We start from the raw sequence: 16,528 nt of genomic DNA on the forward strand, positions 1-16,528 counted from the left end.
TATTATATATTAAACTCCCTTTCTCTCCGATAACTATATTAATCAACAATTCATAAAATTTCATGCGAATATGTCAGTCTTAGCCGGGACGGGAGTAGTTAATAAAAAACCACAATTGTCAACATCCACGTCACCACGTCGATCTCCGTATATAATTGTCTTTATCCAATACATCCGCCATCTCATCTACGTCACTGCTATTTCATTATTACTGTTTTTTTTCACATTCAATCCATGAAATTTTTGGCAATCCTTGAAAGCTCTATGTGAAAGACAACTTCTTCACGTGTCACTCCAAAACATTGAAAACAGCTTCTTGATACACCTCATTTTCACGTTTGTTTATGTAACAAAAGTGATTCACACACATACACATTTTTGCAGAGGGAATAGCAGAATTCTCCTACCAACTTGAACGCTGCGATCAATAGCTCAAAAGGGCCTTCCCTTTCTTAACAAAAGAAGCCATCTTTACCACTTAAGGCAAGTCCCACCTTTCTCTACTTCTCTTTTCACGATTTTGATATCAATAAAAATCGAGTCTTTAATGGTGATTTTATCTTACTGGTTCTTGTTAGAGCATTTGTTGTAATTGGTGATTGATAAAGAAAAAAAACTCCCAAAATCTCACGTGTTTGCTGTTGGTTTCGCATTCTACTTTTGGGTTTTCTTGAATTGTTTTAACTGTGCATGTTTGATTGAGTTTGAGCAGTGGCATTCTGTCATATGTAAAGTTCTGTTTTTTGTAGTCATTGTTAATTGGCATCTGCAGTGGCATCAATTTAAGCTTTCAAGTGTGTTAAATCTGTCAAGAGGAGTTGTTGTGATTTTGGGCTTTTTCCTTTTTTCAATCTTGTTTAAGTATGGTAATGAAATAAGGTTGATGTAATTTTAGGCAGCTGAGCTAAATCATGCTGGGAAATGGAGTAGTCGGGATCCTCTCGGAGTCCACGAATAAGTGGGAGAGGAGAGCTCCGGTGACCCCTGCACACTGTGCGCGGCTGCTGAGGGGCAGTGCCAAAACGGGAGTTTCCCGCATCATTCTGCAGCCATCGACCAAGCGCATCCATCATGATGCACAGTACGAGGATGTTGGCTGTGAGATTTCGGAGGACTTGTCTGAATGTGGCTTCATTTTAGGCATCAAACAGCCGAAGGTGATTACAATCAGTGTTGCTTTTCACCCAAAGTGTTGGAAATTAGTATAACTCGTGTTTCACGTGTTTGGTGCAGTTGGACATGATACTTCCGGACAAGACATACGCGTTTTTCTCACACACTCACAAGGCACAGAGAGAAAACATGCCACTTCTTGATAAGGTTCAGTGTTCTTGCTGTGAAGGAGAATGTGTTTTCAGTAAACATGCATTTTCAGCTTGGCCTTTCTTTTTGTGTAGATTTTGGCTGAGAGGGCTACTTTGTTTGATTACGAGCTTATAACTGGAGACCATGGTAAACGATTACTGGCATTCGGGAAATTTGCTGGAAGGGCCGGAATGATTGATTTCTTGTGTGGCCTTGGACAGCGTACGCATAGTATTATATTTCGTTTCAAGAGTTTATAGTGGTATGCAAATGACAATCGATTTTTATCTTCTTTCAGGGTTTCTTAGTCTTGGATATTCGACACCTTTCCTCTCCTTGGGCCAATCCTACATGTATTCTTCGCTTGCTGCTGCAAAGGCTGCTGTCATTTCTGTCGGGGAAGAGATAGCTACAGCGGGCCTCCCATCGAGAATCTGCCCCTTAGTCTTTGTCTTCACCGGTTCTGGAAATGGTAGGCTTTGAGCCAATAATCACTCTTTCGAGTTGACAAATAAACATGCATTCCTTTTATAGTCTATCTTCGGTGTTTCCTCACTAATTGTTACATTTGATCATTTATGTAGTCTCTCAAGGAGCACAGGAGATATTTAATCTTCTTCCTCACACTTTTGTTAACTCAAGCAGTCTTCCTGATCTATTTGAGACAGTAAGTTGGAAAGCTTTTTCTCTTCTGCCAGATTTTTTCTAAGTAATTAATAGAAACACCTATCTATTGCTAGGCCGGAGATTCTCAAGTAGGGAAAACCTCGCAACGAGCCTTTCAAGTGTATGGATGTGCTGTCACCAGTCAAGATATGGTGGTTCACAATGATCCTTCCAAATCATTCGATAAGGTGAGTTCTAACATCTTCAGTTCTTGCTATAGAAACATCTATTGACAAGAGTTTGAGAACATGTTAAAGTAGAATTGAACAGAGAAAGCAGTTTATCACAAGTTATATCTTCATAGTCGATATGTTCTGTTCGTATCAGGTGGACTACTATGCACATCCCGAAAACTACAGACCTATTTTCCATGAAAAGATTGCTCCATTTGCATCTGTAATAGGTCGGTATCTTTCACTCGAACTGACAGTTTCTCATCTGTATCGTTTTTTACTTATTTTATATCAAACGCACGAGCTCTTGCAACTCAGTCTGCTGATAAAAGCTCTTCTCTTTATGTATTTTTTGTGTTACTTATGGCAGTAAATTGTATGTATTGGGAGAAAAGATTTCCTCGGTTATTGACTAACACGCAGCTGCAAGATCTAATCAAGAAAGGATGTCCGCTGGTTGGAATCTCGGATATAACATGCGATGTAGGTGGCTCGTTAGAATTTGTACATAGAACTACATCTATCGACTCACCTTTCATCAGGTAAACTTATAGTGATGTTTCATCTGTTGTGAATGGCAAACATTAATATTCTTTCGAATCGTATACTTAGATATGATCCCGATGACAACTCGTACCATCACGACATGGAGGGCAGTGGCATTATCTGTTCCGCTGTCGACATTCTTCCAACAGAGTTTGCTAGAGAGGTGAAAACAATCCATCTTTTGAGATTTTTATTCAGTTTCAGCTGCTAAATTTGCTTATTGTACTACATGATAGGCTTCCCAACACTTTGGTGACATACTATCCAAGTTTATCGGAAACTTAGCTTCTTCAACGTCCCTCGATGGATTACCTTCGCCCCTGAAGCGAGCTTGCATCGTCCACGCTGGCGCACTAACCCCCTTGTATGACTACATTCCTAGAATGAGAAATTCTGACATTGAGTAAGTTTCACCATTCACTTTTTGTTTATATGTATTAAGTTATTAAATATATATTCATTAGAAAAGATATTGCTATTGTATAAAGAAAGTGCCTTTTTTGTCAATTATACAACAGATGATAACATAAAATATAGGTGAAGTGATTGAGGGTATCTAAGTTTATGACTACTTTTTTTCTGTTTATCTTCTTTCTGTCATTCGTTGTATCCGAATTGTAAACCTTTCTTTTCTGCGTTTGTTGCTTTCCTTGGCAGGGTTTCGTCACAAACTCTACAACCTTTGCAGACTGCAAAGATGAAGCACACAAAGATGGTATCAAGTTACAAACTTTTTTTAACGAGTAAACATCGTCTTTAGTGCTGTTTTTGGTCTCAATTAACACTGCTGATGTGATTGATCTTGTAGATGTCTCTGAGCGGCCATTTGTTCGACCAGTTCCTAATCAATGAAGCTCTGGATATCATCGAAGCAGCAGGTGGCTCCTTCCATTTAGTGAAATGTCACGTTGGTCAAAACACGAGCGCATTGTCATATTCAGAGCTTGAAGTAAGTGTCATATGAGCTCTACAAATGATGACAAATAATTATTCAAGCTTGCATTTTTCTTTCCTTTCTGTGTATTGTTTTGAAAGAAAATCTTTTTAACTTCACAGATAGGTGCTGATGATAAGGCAGTGCTAGATAAAATCATCGATTCTTTAACTTCACTTGCAAATCCGAGGGACGAGCTTGTTGACAGTGAAAACGACATGATATCACTTACACTTGGGAAATTCAAAGAAAATGGCACCAGGGAGGAAAATGGGGTGAGAAGTGAAGCTGCTGTTCTTATCTTAGGTGCTGGCCGAGTTTGTCGACCAGCTGTAGAATTTCTGACAGCAGTTGGCCGTGATTCGACGAAAAAATCATACATCACAGAGGACATGAAAGAGGAGATTTCTCCTGTTCATGTCATTGTTGCTTCTTTGTTCCTGAAAGATGCAGAAGAGGTTAGTCTTACAATATTTACTTCCAATTTCACTGTGATGTTTAGCTTTCTTTTTAAAGACGATAAAGGAAAAAGTAATCGGATATCTATCTACATTTTATGACACGGAGCAGATCACTGAAGGACTTCCAAATGCAACGGCAGTTCAACTTGATATCTCGAATGAGGAGAAACTCAACCATTACATTACACAGGTGTTTATTGAAAAATCTATAGCACCAAAATTTCATTTTTTCCCCTTAAATTTGGAAAGAATGATTGCCGTTCTTACTCGATTGCAGGTTGATGTAGTGATCAGTTTACTGCCACCTAGCTGCCACAGTATTATAGCAAATGCTTGTATTCAATCCAGGAAGCACCTCGTCACTGCTAGCTACGTGGACGACTCCATGTCCAAGCTCGATGAATCAGCAAAAAGCTCTGATGTGACAATTCTCTGTGAGATGGGCTTGGATCCCGGAATAGGTAAGTTTTGATACTTGGAAACACTGATGTTATTGAGCATGAGATGTATGTCGATAACGGAAACTAAATGGTCTTATTCAGACCACATGATGGCGATGAAGATGATCGATGAAGCTCATGCAAGAGGGGGCAAGATCAAGTCCTTCACTTCCTACTGTGGCGGTCTTCCATCTCCAGATGCTGCAAACAACACTTTAGCTTACAAATTTAGGTGTGATTTTGGATAGAAATTTCAGTTCCTTCTGTTTCCGCTATATATATTCAGAGTTATTCCAACACGAACACGAACATCATATCTTGTTTAAACTAATAATTTTGTTGACCATTTTGATGAAAAGGACAATACCACTGTGGTTTTTTGTTTTTTTTGGTGGCCTCTGAATGCTAATCATAGTGCTTATTTTGTCGACCGCGTTTCAGTTGGAGTCCAATTGGCGCTATACGAGCTGGGCGCAATCCAGCAGTGTACAAACATGATGGTGAAATTGTGCATGTTGATGGTAACTTGTTCTTACTCAAACACAACATATTCAGTGGAACAGATTGATTTTCTTTTGTTACATTTCTCCGCTGACAATTCAAATCTCTGTCGCTTCTTTTCTTTTCCTATTCTGTTGTGTTAAAATGTGCAATTCATGAATGCAGGTGACAAGCTGTATGATTCTGCTTCGAAGATTCGGATACCATACTTCCCTGCATTTGCACTCGAATGTCTTCCAAATAGGAACTCCTTGGTGTATGGAGACCTTTACAGAATAGGAAACGAAGCTTCGACCATTTTTCGAGGAACTCTTAGATACGAAGGCAATCTCCCCCTCTCCTTCATGCATCTAAATAGTTCTTGTTTTTCTTTGACATTAAATATGGACTGATATCATACTGCAGGTTTTGGAGGGATAATGGGAACTCTAGCAAGAATCGGGTTCTTCAACACAGAAGCAACCCCGGTGCTAAAAGACGAGACAAGGCCAACGTATAGAACCTTTTTGCTATCACTTCTCAATCACAGTACAGAAGACTCAGAGGGATTGGTTGTAACTGAGAAATGGATTGCAGATCAGATTCTTTCTCTTGGCTTTTGCCAAGAGAAAGAAACAGCAATCAAGACAGCGAAAACAATCGTGTAAGTTCATATTGTGATGAAGCTTCGAAATAGTAAAAATGAGGCACCTAACTAACCTTTACTAATCTGTTTCTTTTACTGTTTCATCAGATTTTTGGGCTTTCATGAGAAGGCAGAAATCCCGAAGTCGTGCCAAAGTGCATTCGACGTTTCCTGCCTCCAGATGGAAGAGAGGCTGGCCTATTCAGGCACGGAGAAGGTAATCTTACTTCTTTATAATACAAGTTATAATGCTCCATAGGCATAGGGTTCGGTTCGCCTGAGAAACATGGATGATGTGATCGCGTGTATTAATGAAACAGGACATGGTCCTCTTGCACCATGAAGTGGAAGTGGAGTTCCCAAATGGGAAGCCAAGTGAACACCATGGAGCAACACTGCTGGAATTCGGAAGGACCGAAGGAACGAGGTCGTACACAGCCATGGCTCTAACCGTCGGCATTCCTGCAGCCATTGGAGCTTTGGTATGATCTCCCTCTATTTTTGTACTACCATTCTATCTTAAATTTAGTGATTTTTACTATGATGTTTTTATTCTCAGCTTTTGCTTGGAAAAACTGTCAAAGAGAGGGGTGTTTTAAGGCCTATAAATCCAGAGATTTATGAACCAGGTAAGTTAATTATAGTACAACAAATTAGTTTTATATTGCTGGAAAAGAGCTAATTATTTGTGATTATTGCTTTGCAGCTCTGCAAATTTTGGAGGCTTATGGTTTCAAGTTGGTGGAGAAGACTGATTGATTGTTATTATTGGACTGTATTATGTATCTACAAAATACAAATTGTTTATAATAATTTGTATAAAGTGCTGTTATGCATAAGTTTGCATAGTACTAAAAACTCAATAGTAACAAATTTACAACTTTAATCAAACCAGAAATTCAGAGTCTATATTAGATGAAATAATAAAAGATAAACATCTACATAATTCCTTTTTTGAACATGTACACTTTCTCTGGAATCACAATAAAAAATTGTTGATTTTTGTTAATAAATATGGCTAAGAAACAAGCAATGAAGATAATTGTTGCTCCACCTCTTCCCAGCTGTGGACCTTGGTTACAAGAGGGTGTTGATGAGCAGCATGCTCTGTTTTGCACCATGGATACGAGTTCTGATAATCGAAAAGAAGAACCTTAATCCCCGCTGCTGCACAGTCCATCGCGTAGCTCGGGTTGTCATCGATCAACACCTTTGCTCCCAACGACCTGCATGATTTCATTCAGCTAGAGATACATAACTAACCACATTGGAAAATAAAAACGAATGAGTTGATTCGTACTTGCAAATGTCGGATTTAGGTCTTGATTTGCCATCTAAAGCAAAGTGGTTCCCGAAATGGATTTCTTGGAAGATACCGGGGTAATGTTTCTCGATCCATTCGATTGTGTGGTCCTTGATAACATTCTGTCGAGACCTATACATGAAATATAAAATATACAAAATAAGGCAATGATCTTGGGTTAGGTATTGAAAGGAGATGATCAAAGGTCGGGATACATACGTGACAACGGACAAGTTATAGATTTTAGATAGCTTTTCAAGTGCTTCTCGAGCACCTGGAATTGGACTTATCTCTTTCTTGAAGTAAGGTGTCTTGAAGAACTCATGTACTCGATGATCAGCTGCCACAAGAAACGCAAAAACATATATTTTAAATAACGCAACCAAGACACGGAACCATCAAAATGAAGATTTGGAAAAACAGCAAGCTCATTAGCCAACTCCAACATTTGACAAAAGAGTGCATCAATATAGTAGATGGAGCCAACATTCCACCCTCGGAAACAAAAGAATTCAAACTGTAAACTATGATAGAACCTAGTACAAAAATGAACACGGATCTGTCCGAAAATTGTGGCAAGAGAGAGAAGATAGAGCAGCATGCTTAACAAGAACTTCCAATTATTGAAGAAAAACTTGTTTTAAAAGGAATAAAAGTATGACAATCAGCCAAGTTGAGCATATGTTATTATACCTTCATCGCGTGAACAGTTCCATATCTGCAAAAGATAGAAATGAGTAAGTAAAAAATACACAAATAATTCAGTTAGAAGAGACTATAATACGAGTTATTCGGCATAACCTATATCTTGAAGTACTCGTGGACGTGGTAATCAGAAAGCGGGAGGTTCAGGGCGTAGCGATCTCCTATGAATCGATTAAGAGTTGATACGAAGCTCCCTAGAACTGCCAACAACCCAATAATAGAATTCAACATTCATGAACATAGCAAAGTTTCAATTTTTAAACTTGATACCAAACAAAGATTGACACCAATAGCATCTACCATTAACACATCAAAAAGGGTGATTGTAAATTATGCCAATTTCACAAGGTAATAATAATAAGAGTAAAAGGTCAATTTTGGTCTTAAACATATGACCAAAATACGAATTTGGTCCAAAACATGTACTTTTTGAAAAAACAGGTCCATAACAAATGAAAATGTCAACGAAGTAGTCCTTTTTCCGACGGTTCCGTCAAAAACCTAATGGTCAACCCTAATTACACGGTAGCATGACCGTTCGTTTTTTGACAGTACCGTCAAAAAGGACCCGACAAGAATTTCATTTTTTATGAACCTGTTTTTCAAAAAGTAAATGTTTTTTACCAAATTCGTATTTTGATTATATGTTTAGAACCAAAATTGACATTTACTCTGATAATAATAATAATAATAATAATAATAATAATAATAATAATAATAATAATAATAATAAACCTTTTTAGTTCATTGATTACCAGCTAAGGGGGTGGAATTATTCCATAAAATACCAAAACCTAAAGAGATTGACTAATTCATAGAGATAAATAATCAAACTAAAAAAAGCAAAAATAAAACATGAAAAGCTCTTATATTGTGAAAGAATGAAGATACCCTCATCAACATCAACGGCAATCGTGAATTTCTCCGGTGAAGGATGGAGCAGAGCTGCTCCGGTGGAATTCCGCCCCCCCCCCCCTAATTGCAACACGATCACTCTTCAAATCATTGCAATTCTTCTCAATCTTAGAGGAGCAGAAAATCCCCCCTCTACTGAAATCAATTGCTGATGGCTTAGAAGAAAAATCGGAGTAATGCCTTATGAAAGAAGCAGTATTAAAATCCCTTTGCCCCAACATGAAATTCGAACCCGCCGCCGCCATTAAACAGTACAGCAACTGAAATTCGGAATATGTATGCGAAAAACAGAAAAACCGCATTTTTATTTATTTCAACTGGTTTTCTTATTTCCTTATTAAATTATTTTTATTAATGTTTATGCTAAATACAGTAGTACTACATAATTTCCTATTTGAATTGTAGATATTTAATTTGAAAAAAAAAATAATCTTTTCCTAATATATTGTAGAAAGTTGATGGTTTTTTTTCTTTAAGGGAAAATGTTAGTATTAATTTCCCTTATTTTTATAAAAAGTAAATCACCATCAATACATTCCGTTTATATTTTTTTTCTCATTATTATTACTTCAATTATATTTTTCTATCTTTATTATTACTATAATCAATTATTTATTCTCTCTATCTTCATTAATATATATTCATTTTCCCAAGTTATTAGAGCATCCGCAATATCGGATGAACGCACGCCCTAGCCTCCAGCTAGCGGCTCGGGCATGGCGGACGTTCGCTATTGCGCGCGGCAAACGGGACAGACGAGAGGGAGGAGGATGAGCGGTCGGGCGTTAGCCGATCGCTCATCCGCTATTGTGCGGCATCGATCGGCTAACGTGTAAATGTTTTTTTTATTTCAACTTTATATATACAGCTCGTTGCACTTCATTTCATTCGCATCACTTGTGTTAACGAAGAATTATGGGCCCAGACGTCCGCGGAGATAAATCGGTTTGTGCAAGAGCACTTGCGCTAGCAGGAGCAATAGGTGGTCCCTCGCCCCATCCATCATTGAATTACAGTCCCCAAGACCACGTCGGTGCCCACCTACGGTTGTTTGACGACTACTTCACTGAGGAGCCGCGACTTGGGGAGTCGTTTTTACGGTGACATTTTAGGATGCACCGACCGTTATTTTTGCGTATCGTGTCGGCTTTAGAGGCTCGGTACAAGTATTTTCAGTTCAGGGAGGATGCGAGTGGTAGACCCGGTCACTCGCCGATATATAAGTGCACCGCCGTAATTAGGCAGTTGGCCTATGGAGGTGCGACAGACATGTTAGACAAGTACCTTCACATAGGCGAAACGACTGCCCGCGAGTGTCTGCAACATTTTTGTTGGGGCGTCATCCACATATTGAGGGATATGTATCTTCGAAAGCCTACCTTTGACGAATGCGAAGGTTTGATGGATATGCACGGGGGGGTGCACAATTTTCCCGGAATGTTGGGCAGCATAGGTTGTATGCATTGGGAGTGGAAGAACTATCCCACCGCTTGGAAAGGAATGTACACGACCAGCTTCAAAGGCAAGAATCTCGCGATGATCCTCAAAGTCGTAGCTGATTATCGGCTATGGATTTAGCATGCGTATTTTGGGGTAACCGGGTCGAACAGCGATATCAACGTCCTCCAGTCGTTGCCTCTTTTCAACAAGCAGTGCCTTGGCATTGGTCCGACCATCAGTTTCGTCGCCAGCGGCAACCAGCACGATATGGGCTACATTTGGCTGATGGGATATACCCTAGGTGGCCCGTCTTTGTGAAGACGATTAGATACCCAACAGATCCAAATAAAATTTGCTTTGCACAACGACAGGAGGCGGCGCACAAGGATGTGGAGCGGGCATTTGGTGTTCTCCAGGCAGAATGGCTGCGATGAAAGGTCCACCACGCCTGTAGTATACTGCCTGTAGCTGATGTCATATACGCGTGTATTATCATACATGTCGAAAATGAAGGTCCATAACTCATTGATTGGGTTGCTGAAGATGTTGGCGGACAAAGCCATGGTATGGCCACCACCTATGTACGAATTAGGATACCCCAGGGGGATGTCGAAATGGTCCAAGCATTTGTTGATATGCATCAAAAAAGCCCATATTCGACTCCAGCATGATATAATTGAAGAGTCGTGAGCTTGTAGGATTGCACGCTAATATTGTTTGTAATTTGTTTGAATGGTTGTTTATTTTTTTTATTGTACTACACTTTTTTTCGAATTATACTTAGACTTTTTTTTAAAATTGTACTAGGTTAATTTTTTTTTAATTAATAAAATTATTATTGCACTTTCTCCGTATTCGTGTTCAATTTTAATTCCGTATTTGTGAATTTATTTGCTTGGCTAGGGCGTTGGTTAGCCTATTGCTAGCCTATTACTAGGTTGTGGGAAGTCCTTAATGATGTGACAGAAAGTGTTTTTGGCTTGCCTATTGGATAGTTCTTGTGGATGCTCTTAGTAGTAGAAAGAATCATAATAAAACACTCCAATTTAATAATATGTACAAAACCAAGAATAACAATATGAATCTTAATTTCATTCAAAAACCAAAAACAAGCTGAACCACCACCACCACCATCGCCGTCACCACCACAAAACCAGCCACACCCCCATCTGCCGCCGACGTCCTCGGCTTCTTGGCCACCTCATGCTTCCCACTATCAATCATAATCACATACCTACAAGAACCAGCATGATACCCCGGATCAATCCTCGTTATCACCGACAGCTTCCCAAACCTCTCACACGCCCCCTTCTGCTGATTCACCGTCTGATAATACATATTAAACGCATACGACGCGTTCCCCCTCGCGTCCAACTGCCCGCACGACGACCCCGCCCCAAGGCTCGTGCAGTCCGCGTACGTGCACGCCGTGCTCATGCCCGCCCCCAGCCCCGGATCCGCCAGGTCAGCATCCGGCGCCATGACACACCACTGCCGCGCCAGATACCGAACCCCCTTCGCCGCCGTGAGGTTCCTCCCCCGCCCCAAAGCGAGGGGGTACTTCACGACGCCGTCGAAGTAAAACACCCCCCAATGCCGCTCGAAGTTCCCGGGATCGATGCTCTTGATGTCCTCGTCGAGCAACGAGAACATGTATATATCGGGCAGGGCGGGCCGCTTGGGGGTGCCCCGGCCCCCGTTGATCCGGGCGATCAAGCCCTGGTTGAATCGCCTGGCCAGGCGGGGGTTGGCGTTGGCGTCCCCGTCCGTGGGCCAGCCGATCTCGCCCACGATGACGGGGAGGTTGGGGAAGCCGTTCCTCTCGAGGGCTGTGATGAGGGTGTCGTAGTTCGCGTCGAAGACGTTGGTGTAGGTGGCGGGGCCGTCGACGATGGGGGCCGCGCCCCCGTCGAAGAAGGCGAATTCGAGGGGGAAGTGGGAGTCGGCGTAGAGGCTGAGGAAGGGGTAGATGTTGATGGTGAGTGGGGCCGCGTTGTCGCTCAGGAACTTGACGATCGAGAGCATGAGCGCGTGGATGTCCGGGCGGAAGTCGCCGCCCGAGGGCGCGCCCGAGTCCGACTGGTAGACGTCCGCGTTGAGGGGGACGGTCGCCTTCACGTCGCGGCCCAGGCCCGCCTTGATCAGCGCTGCCTGGATGTTCTGCAGCGCTGGGAAGGTGATTTGGGTGAACTTGTCGTTGTAGGTTTTCAAAAATGGCTCATTTCCGACTGCAACATATCTGCGTCACGAATTTTGATAAAAATTAGTTAGAATATAATAATAGAAAAAGTCAACTTAAAATATTAAATTTTTCACATTTTATCTGACACTGGTTTTAAGAAATACAATAGAAAGTGAGTTGAAAAAATTAATGGAATGTGAGTCCTACTTCTATATATTAGTTTTATAATAAAATGTGAGTGACATGAATTAGTGGAATATGTCGTCCATTACCAGAATGGTAAAAAGTGAAATGTGACAAATCTTGTGGGATGGACGGAAATGAAAAATATAATATAATTCTTTTTGTTTTTTCTTCGTTTTGACTATATTTCCCTTTTATCACTTTACCTGATATCGACCCCTAGATTGGAGATAAAGTGGGAAACATTCTTCTCGACCCATTGCTCCGCGATACGGACACTACTCGCGATACCAGCCAACATGTCGTTAGGGATCCCGACCATGACTTGAATGCCAGACTTGCCAAGAGCCTCCAAGGCATAGGGGTCGGCCTCGAACAACTTCACTTTGTCAAACCCGTTGTCCTTCATCAGCTTGACCACGATGTCGGGCGGAAGAGGGTGGGACGCCTGCAATCCCCAGTTGCAGGCGAACCCATCGGCAACTAGGTTTTCACCCAACAAGAAAAAAATGGCCATCAATAAATATTGGAGACAAACCATGATTATTACTACAAGTTGGGATTTGGTTTGTGGTTATGATGATGATGTTAGTTGTAATATAAATGAGTTGAGAAGATTGTGACTTGTTTGTGCAGGATTGCAAACAGAGTTGAGAAAGAACTGGATTCCATTATAACAAAACTAAACCTACGCATTGTGAAAAGATTGGTGTGTAGCAAGAAAGGAATATGGTTGGAGCCAAGTTTTTCCTTTGGAATATGCACAAGTAAAGCACCTTTTTGTTTCCAAAATCAGACCTTTCTTCCACTTCCACACTTTGAGGATTAAATCAAGATTCTTGAATTACGTGACTTGGTTTTGGGTGTGGTTTAGAAGTGTGTTATTGATGTAATGTAACCAATTTCATGTCATAATTATAAATTTATTGAATAATAATATACTTCCTTCATCCATAAATTATTAATCCATTGCTATTTTGACTCATAGGCAACTTATTATATCATTCTATTCTAGGTAAAATTAATCGTTCTAAAATTAATATACAAAAATAAGATTTTCGTTCGATTCAAAATTCTACTATAAAGAAACTTAATGCTCGTGCCGAAAGCAATTGGGTCAATCACTCAATTGTTTATGAAATAAGTGAGTATATAATAATTGTTTTAATAACCGTATTTTACTAGGTACCAATTTTTACAATTTTTATTAATTTAGATCATATACATATTATTTTCCCAAGTAAAAGAATAGGTCAAGGGGACACATCTAAAGTTTATCTTTTGACGTCATAACCTTTAACCTTGGTGAAAGCAACTTTATTTATTTTTTTAGTTTTTATATACTATTCACGTTTCTTTACTTTCCACTCTCTATTTTTTTTATGTTTTTCTTTCGTTTTCTATTTTTTAAGGTTTGAGTGAGTCATGTAACATGGTAAAAGATTGCCACAGATATATTTTGAATTGTAAACAGATAAAACTGATCTAGTACTTAATTTAATTTATGTATTGTTATTTAGGTGTGTTTGACCAAATATTTAATTATATTATCATCACCGACTCTATCTAAATTGAATTATAGTCATATTAATTGACTGGTGAATGATGACATACCTAACTTTTATTCACTTTAGCACATGCATTCCACTACAAAAATGAAGGCAAAACACATTCTTAGGTCCTTATACTTTAGTCAAAATGTTCATTAGGTCCTTGTACAATTTTTTCGTTTTAATAAGTCCTTATACTTTTCACAATATTTTTATCAAGTCCTCGTACAATTTTTCGTTTTAGTAGGTCCTTATACTTTTATCATTACTTTCATTAGGTCCTTGTACAATCTTTTATTTTATGGACTTTTTTACATTTATCTTGGATAATAATCTAAATTTAATTAAACTTAATGAACTTTTTAATATTCCATTATTTAACTTAGCATAGTCTATAAAGATAATATCATCTTGTTATCCAATAATCTCAATAATTGTAGAGAATAATAAAAAAATTAACCGTGATGATTGAAGATTAAAATCTAAGTTTTTTTTAGAATAACTATCTGAATTTTCAATTGATTATTTATATTTATATTGAAAGATACGTTTCCCTGAATATTTTTAATCATAAGATAAGTTAAATAATAAAATTAAAAGATTCATTAAATTTAATTAAATATAAATTATTATCTAAGATAAAAGTAAAAGATATTTTAAAATAAAAAATTGTATAAGGACCTAATAAAAGTTATAATCAAAGTATAAGGACTTACTAAAACGAAAAAATTGTACGAGGATGTGATGAAATTTATGAGAAAGGTATAAGGACCTATTAAAACCAAAAAATTGTACGAGGACCTAATGAACATTTTGATTAAAGTATAAGGACCTAAGAATGTGTTTTGCCCAAAAATGAATCATGAATCAACTATACATAAAAAATGATATATGTGATTTGCCAAATTTATCCCTCAATTATTAACAGATTTGTAAATTTAACTTCATTAGTTGCATGTGACATCAAAACTTGATAATTCTGAATTGAGTTGAAAACTGAATTGGGAAAAGAATTGCTCTTTATGATTATATTCCTCAATTTTACAAATGCACCACTTCCCAAATGTCGAATATCTATGTACTAATGGGTTAGCAAATGTGCAAACCCAAACAAACTATTTATACACAAAACTAATATGTCTAGAAATAATTCTAGCCTAATAAATAGTAACAACCTCTAATAAAAAATAATAATAATCTACCAATCAGCCTAATTGGAGTTGGAGGGGCCATAGCCAAAAAACTGCCTCCCACAATGAAGAAATCAAGGAAGCAGATCATCTCCAAACAAGTAAAGCATCCGCTCCACCGCCCAGCTCGGCTGCTCCGGCAGCGAAGCCGGCGGCAGCGGCCTCGCGTCGATCAAGGAGGCCCGGCAGAGAGGGCAGGTCAGCCGGTTGTCGTAAGCCAGCCACCTCTCAAGGCAGTGCTTGTGGAAGACATGGCAGCAGTTGCTCAGCTCCCACACATGGCTGCTCTTTTTCAGGCCATTCAAGCATACGGCGCACGACTCGTCGTGCCCCTCCGGCAGCCGCTGCTCCATCTCGCCGTACGTGGTGAGGGAGAGGCTCCCCTTCAGCAGCCTCAGGTTGGCCGCGGGAGACGAGGAGCCCGAGCAGCAGGATGAGGAGGGCTGAGGAGAAGCTATGGATTTGGTGAGGAGGTTGAGAGCCAAAGACAGGAGCCATCTTGTCACTGCAAATATCAGAGCTGCTTTGCATAGCACAAACTGATCACTCACAGCCATTGTTGCTAACTGATTCTTGAAATACACAAGCAAGTAAATGTAGCAAGTGAAGAAATGGAGGAAGGGGGAAGATATCAACAGCAAGAGCAAGTATATATAGAAAGAAAAAGAGAGGGAAAGAGAGGGGTGACATAGGTGGTGATGCTTACTTTATGTTGGTTATGCTTTCCAACAACCAGTAAGAGTGAAAAATAGAGGTGGAGCTGACATGGACATGGCCACATTCTGACAACTAAAGATGACAACTTTACAACCAAAATCTTGATCATGTGCTAATGACATCCACAATAGCAAATGGGTGGAAAAAGAAGGCATTTTTACACATCAGATAATGCTTTTTCAAAAGCCTTTATGATGGCATCAAGTGGGCAAGATGTAAACCGTGCTTTTCCTACACACAAAACATGACCTTATCCAACAATTAAAGAGAGATTAAAGTAGCTTTAAAAGGGTTAAAGGAGAAACAGAAAATATGGGGGAGTGAACACAAATTTTAATCAGGATCAAACATATCAGAATCTGAATCCACATCATCCTTCCTTTTTGAAGGATATCTTGCAGAATCCCTAACTTTTGGATACAATCTCATCACCCTGAAAACACATTAAACTGTCTATGGTGTTTGCTTCTATGAAACAGATTTATGTTTGAAAAGCAAAAGATACAATTGCATGAACCATTCACCAAAAGAAGATGACACGATATTATGAATGGGAGCAACCCACATGGAGTTACAGTAGTCAGTAGGTATTGAGAAAAAGAAATACTACATTCATTGCAGATCTAAAAGTAAGCTAGGCCAACGAAAACGTCCCACGACCCACATGGTTTTGCCAAAAAAACATACCATGT

General features: G+C 39.3%; 3 protein-coding genes and 1 pseudogene across 4 annotated transcripts; 1 reads left to right on the forward strand and 3 right to left on the reverse strand.

Moving 5' to 3' along the window:
• The first annotated feature begins 207 nt into the window (after positions 1-207).
• Positions 208-6,490, forward strand: LOC125197015 (lysine-ketoglutarate reductase/saccharopine dehydrogenase bifunctional enzyme). The gene is made up of 24 exons (XM_089057370.1): positions 208-487; positions 900-1,157; positions 1,234-1,320; positions 1,398-1,527; positions 1,604-1,777; positions 1,890-1,972; positions 2,046-2,159; positions 2,299-2,374; positions 2,515-2,686; positions 2,757-2,853; positions 2,927-3,093; positions 3,348-3,405; positions 3,499-3,639; positions 3,747-4,082; positions 4,195-4,275; positions 4,363-4,546; positions 4,628-4,757; positions 4,967-5,046; positions 5,192-5,350; positions 5,432-5,669; positions 5,760-5,868; positions 5,972-6,133; positions 6,211-6,280; positions 6,358-6,490. The coding sequence occupies exons 2-24, from the start codon at positions 912-914 to the stop codon at positions 6,408-6,410; spliced, it is 3,147 nt and encodes a 1,048-aa protein (XP_088913496.1). The 5' UTR covers positions 208-487; positions 900-911; the 3' UTR covers positions 6,411-6,490.
• Positions 6,491-6,562: 72 nt separating this feature from the next.
• LOC125193573 (uncharacterized) lies at positions 6,563-10,492 on the reverse strand (annotated as a pseudogene). Its single transcript, XR_016128624.1, has 9 exons — positions 10,311-10,492; positions 9,859-10,129; positions 8,755-8,834; positions 8,551-8,654; positions 7,756-7,859; positions 7,648-7,672; positions 7,174-7,294; positions 6,952-7,086; positions 6,563-6,877 (listed from the first exon to the last, which is right to left on the reverse strand). The product of XR_016128624.1 is annotated as an uncharacterized LOC125193573 (transcript).
• A 536-nt stretch (positions 10,493-11,028) lies between these two features.
• LOC125193734 (glucan endo-1,3-beta-glucosidase 5-like) lies at positions 11,029-12,991 on the reverse strand. The gene is made up of 2 exons (XM_048091599.2): positions 12,586-12,991; positions 11,029-12,253 (listed from the first exon to the last, which is right to left on the reverse strand). Exons 1-2 carry the CDS (start codon positions 12,918-12,920, stop codon positions 11,110-11,112), a joined length of 1,479 nt encoding a protein of 492 aa, XP_047947556.1. The 5' UTR covers positions 12,921-12,991; the 3' UTR covers positions 11,029-11,109.
• A 1,939-nt stretch (positions 12,992-14,930) lies between these two features.
• On the reverse strand, positions 14,931-16,482 carry LOC125195960 (E3 ubiquitin-protein ligase RHA2A-like). The gene has a single exon (XM_048094270.2). It carries the CDS (start codon positions 15,674-15,676, stop codon positions 15,194-15,196), a length of 483 nt encoding a protein of 160 aa, XP_047950227.1. The 5' UTR covers positions 15,677-16,482; the 3' UTR covers positions 14,931-15,193.
• Between the last annotated feature and the right edge of the window lie 46 nt (positions 16,483-16,528).

This window comes from Salvia hispanica, chromosome 4 (genome assembly GCF_029641045.1).
Source record: "Salvia hispanica isolate PSC_SH4W2 chromosome 4, Shi_PSC_v1, whole genome shotgun sequence".
Classification (NCBI taxonomy): domain Eukaryota; kingdom Viridiplantae; phylum Streptophyta; class Magnoliopsida; order Lamiales; family Lamiaceae; genus Salvia; species Salvia hispanica.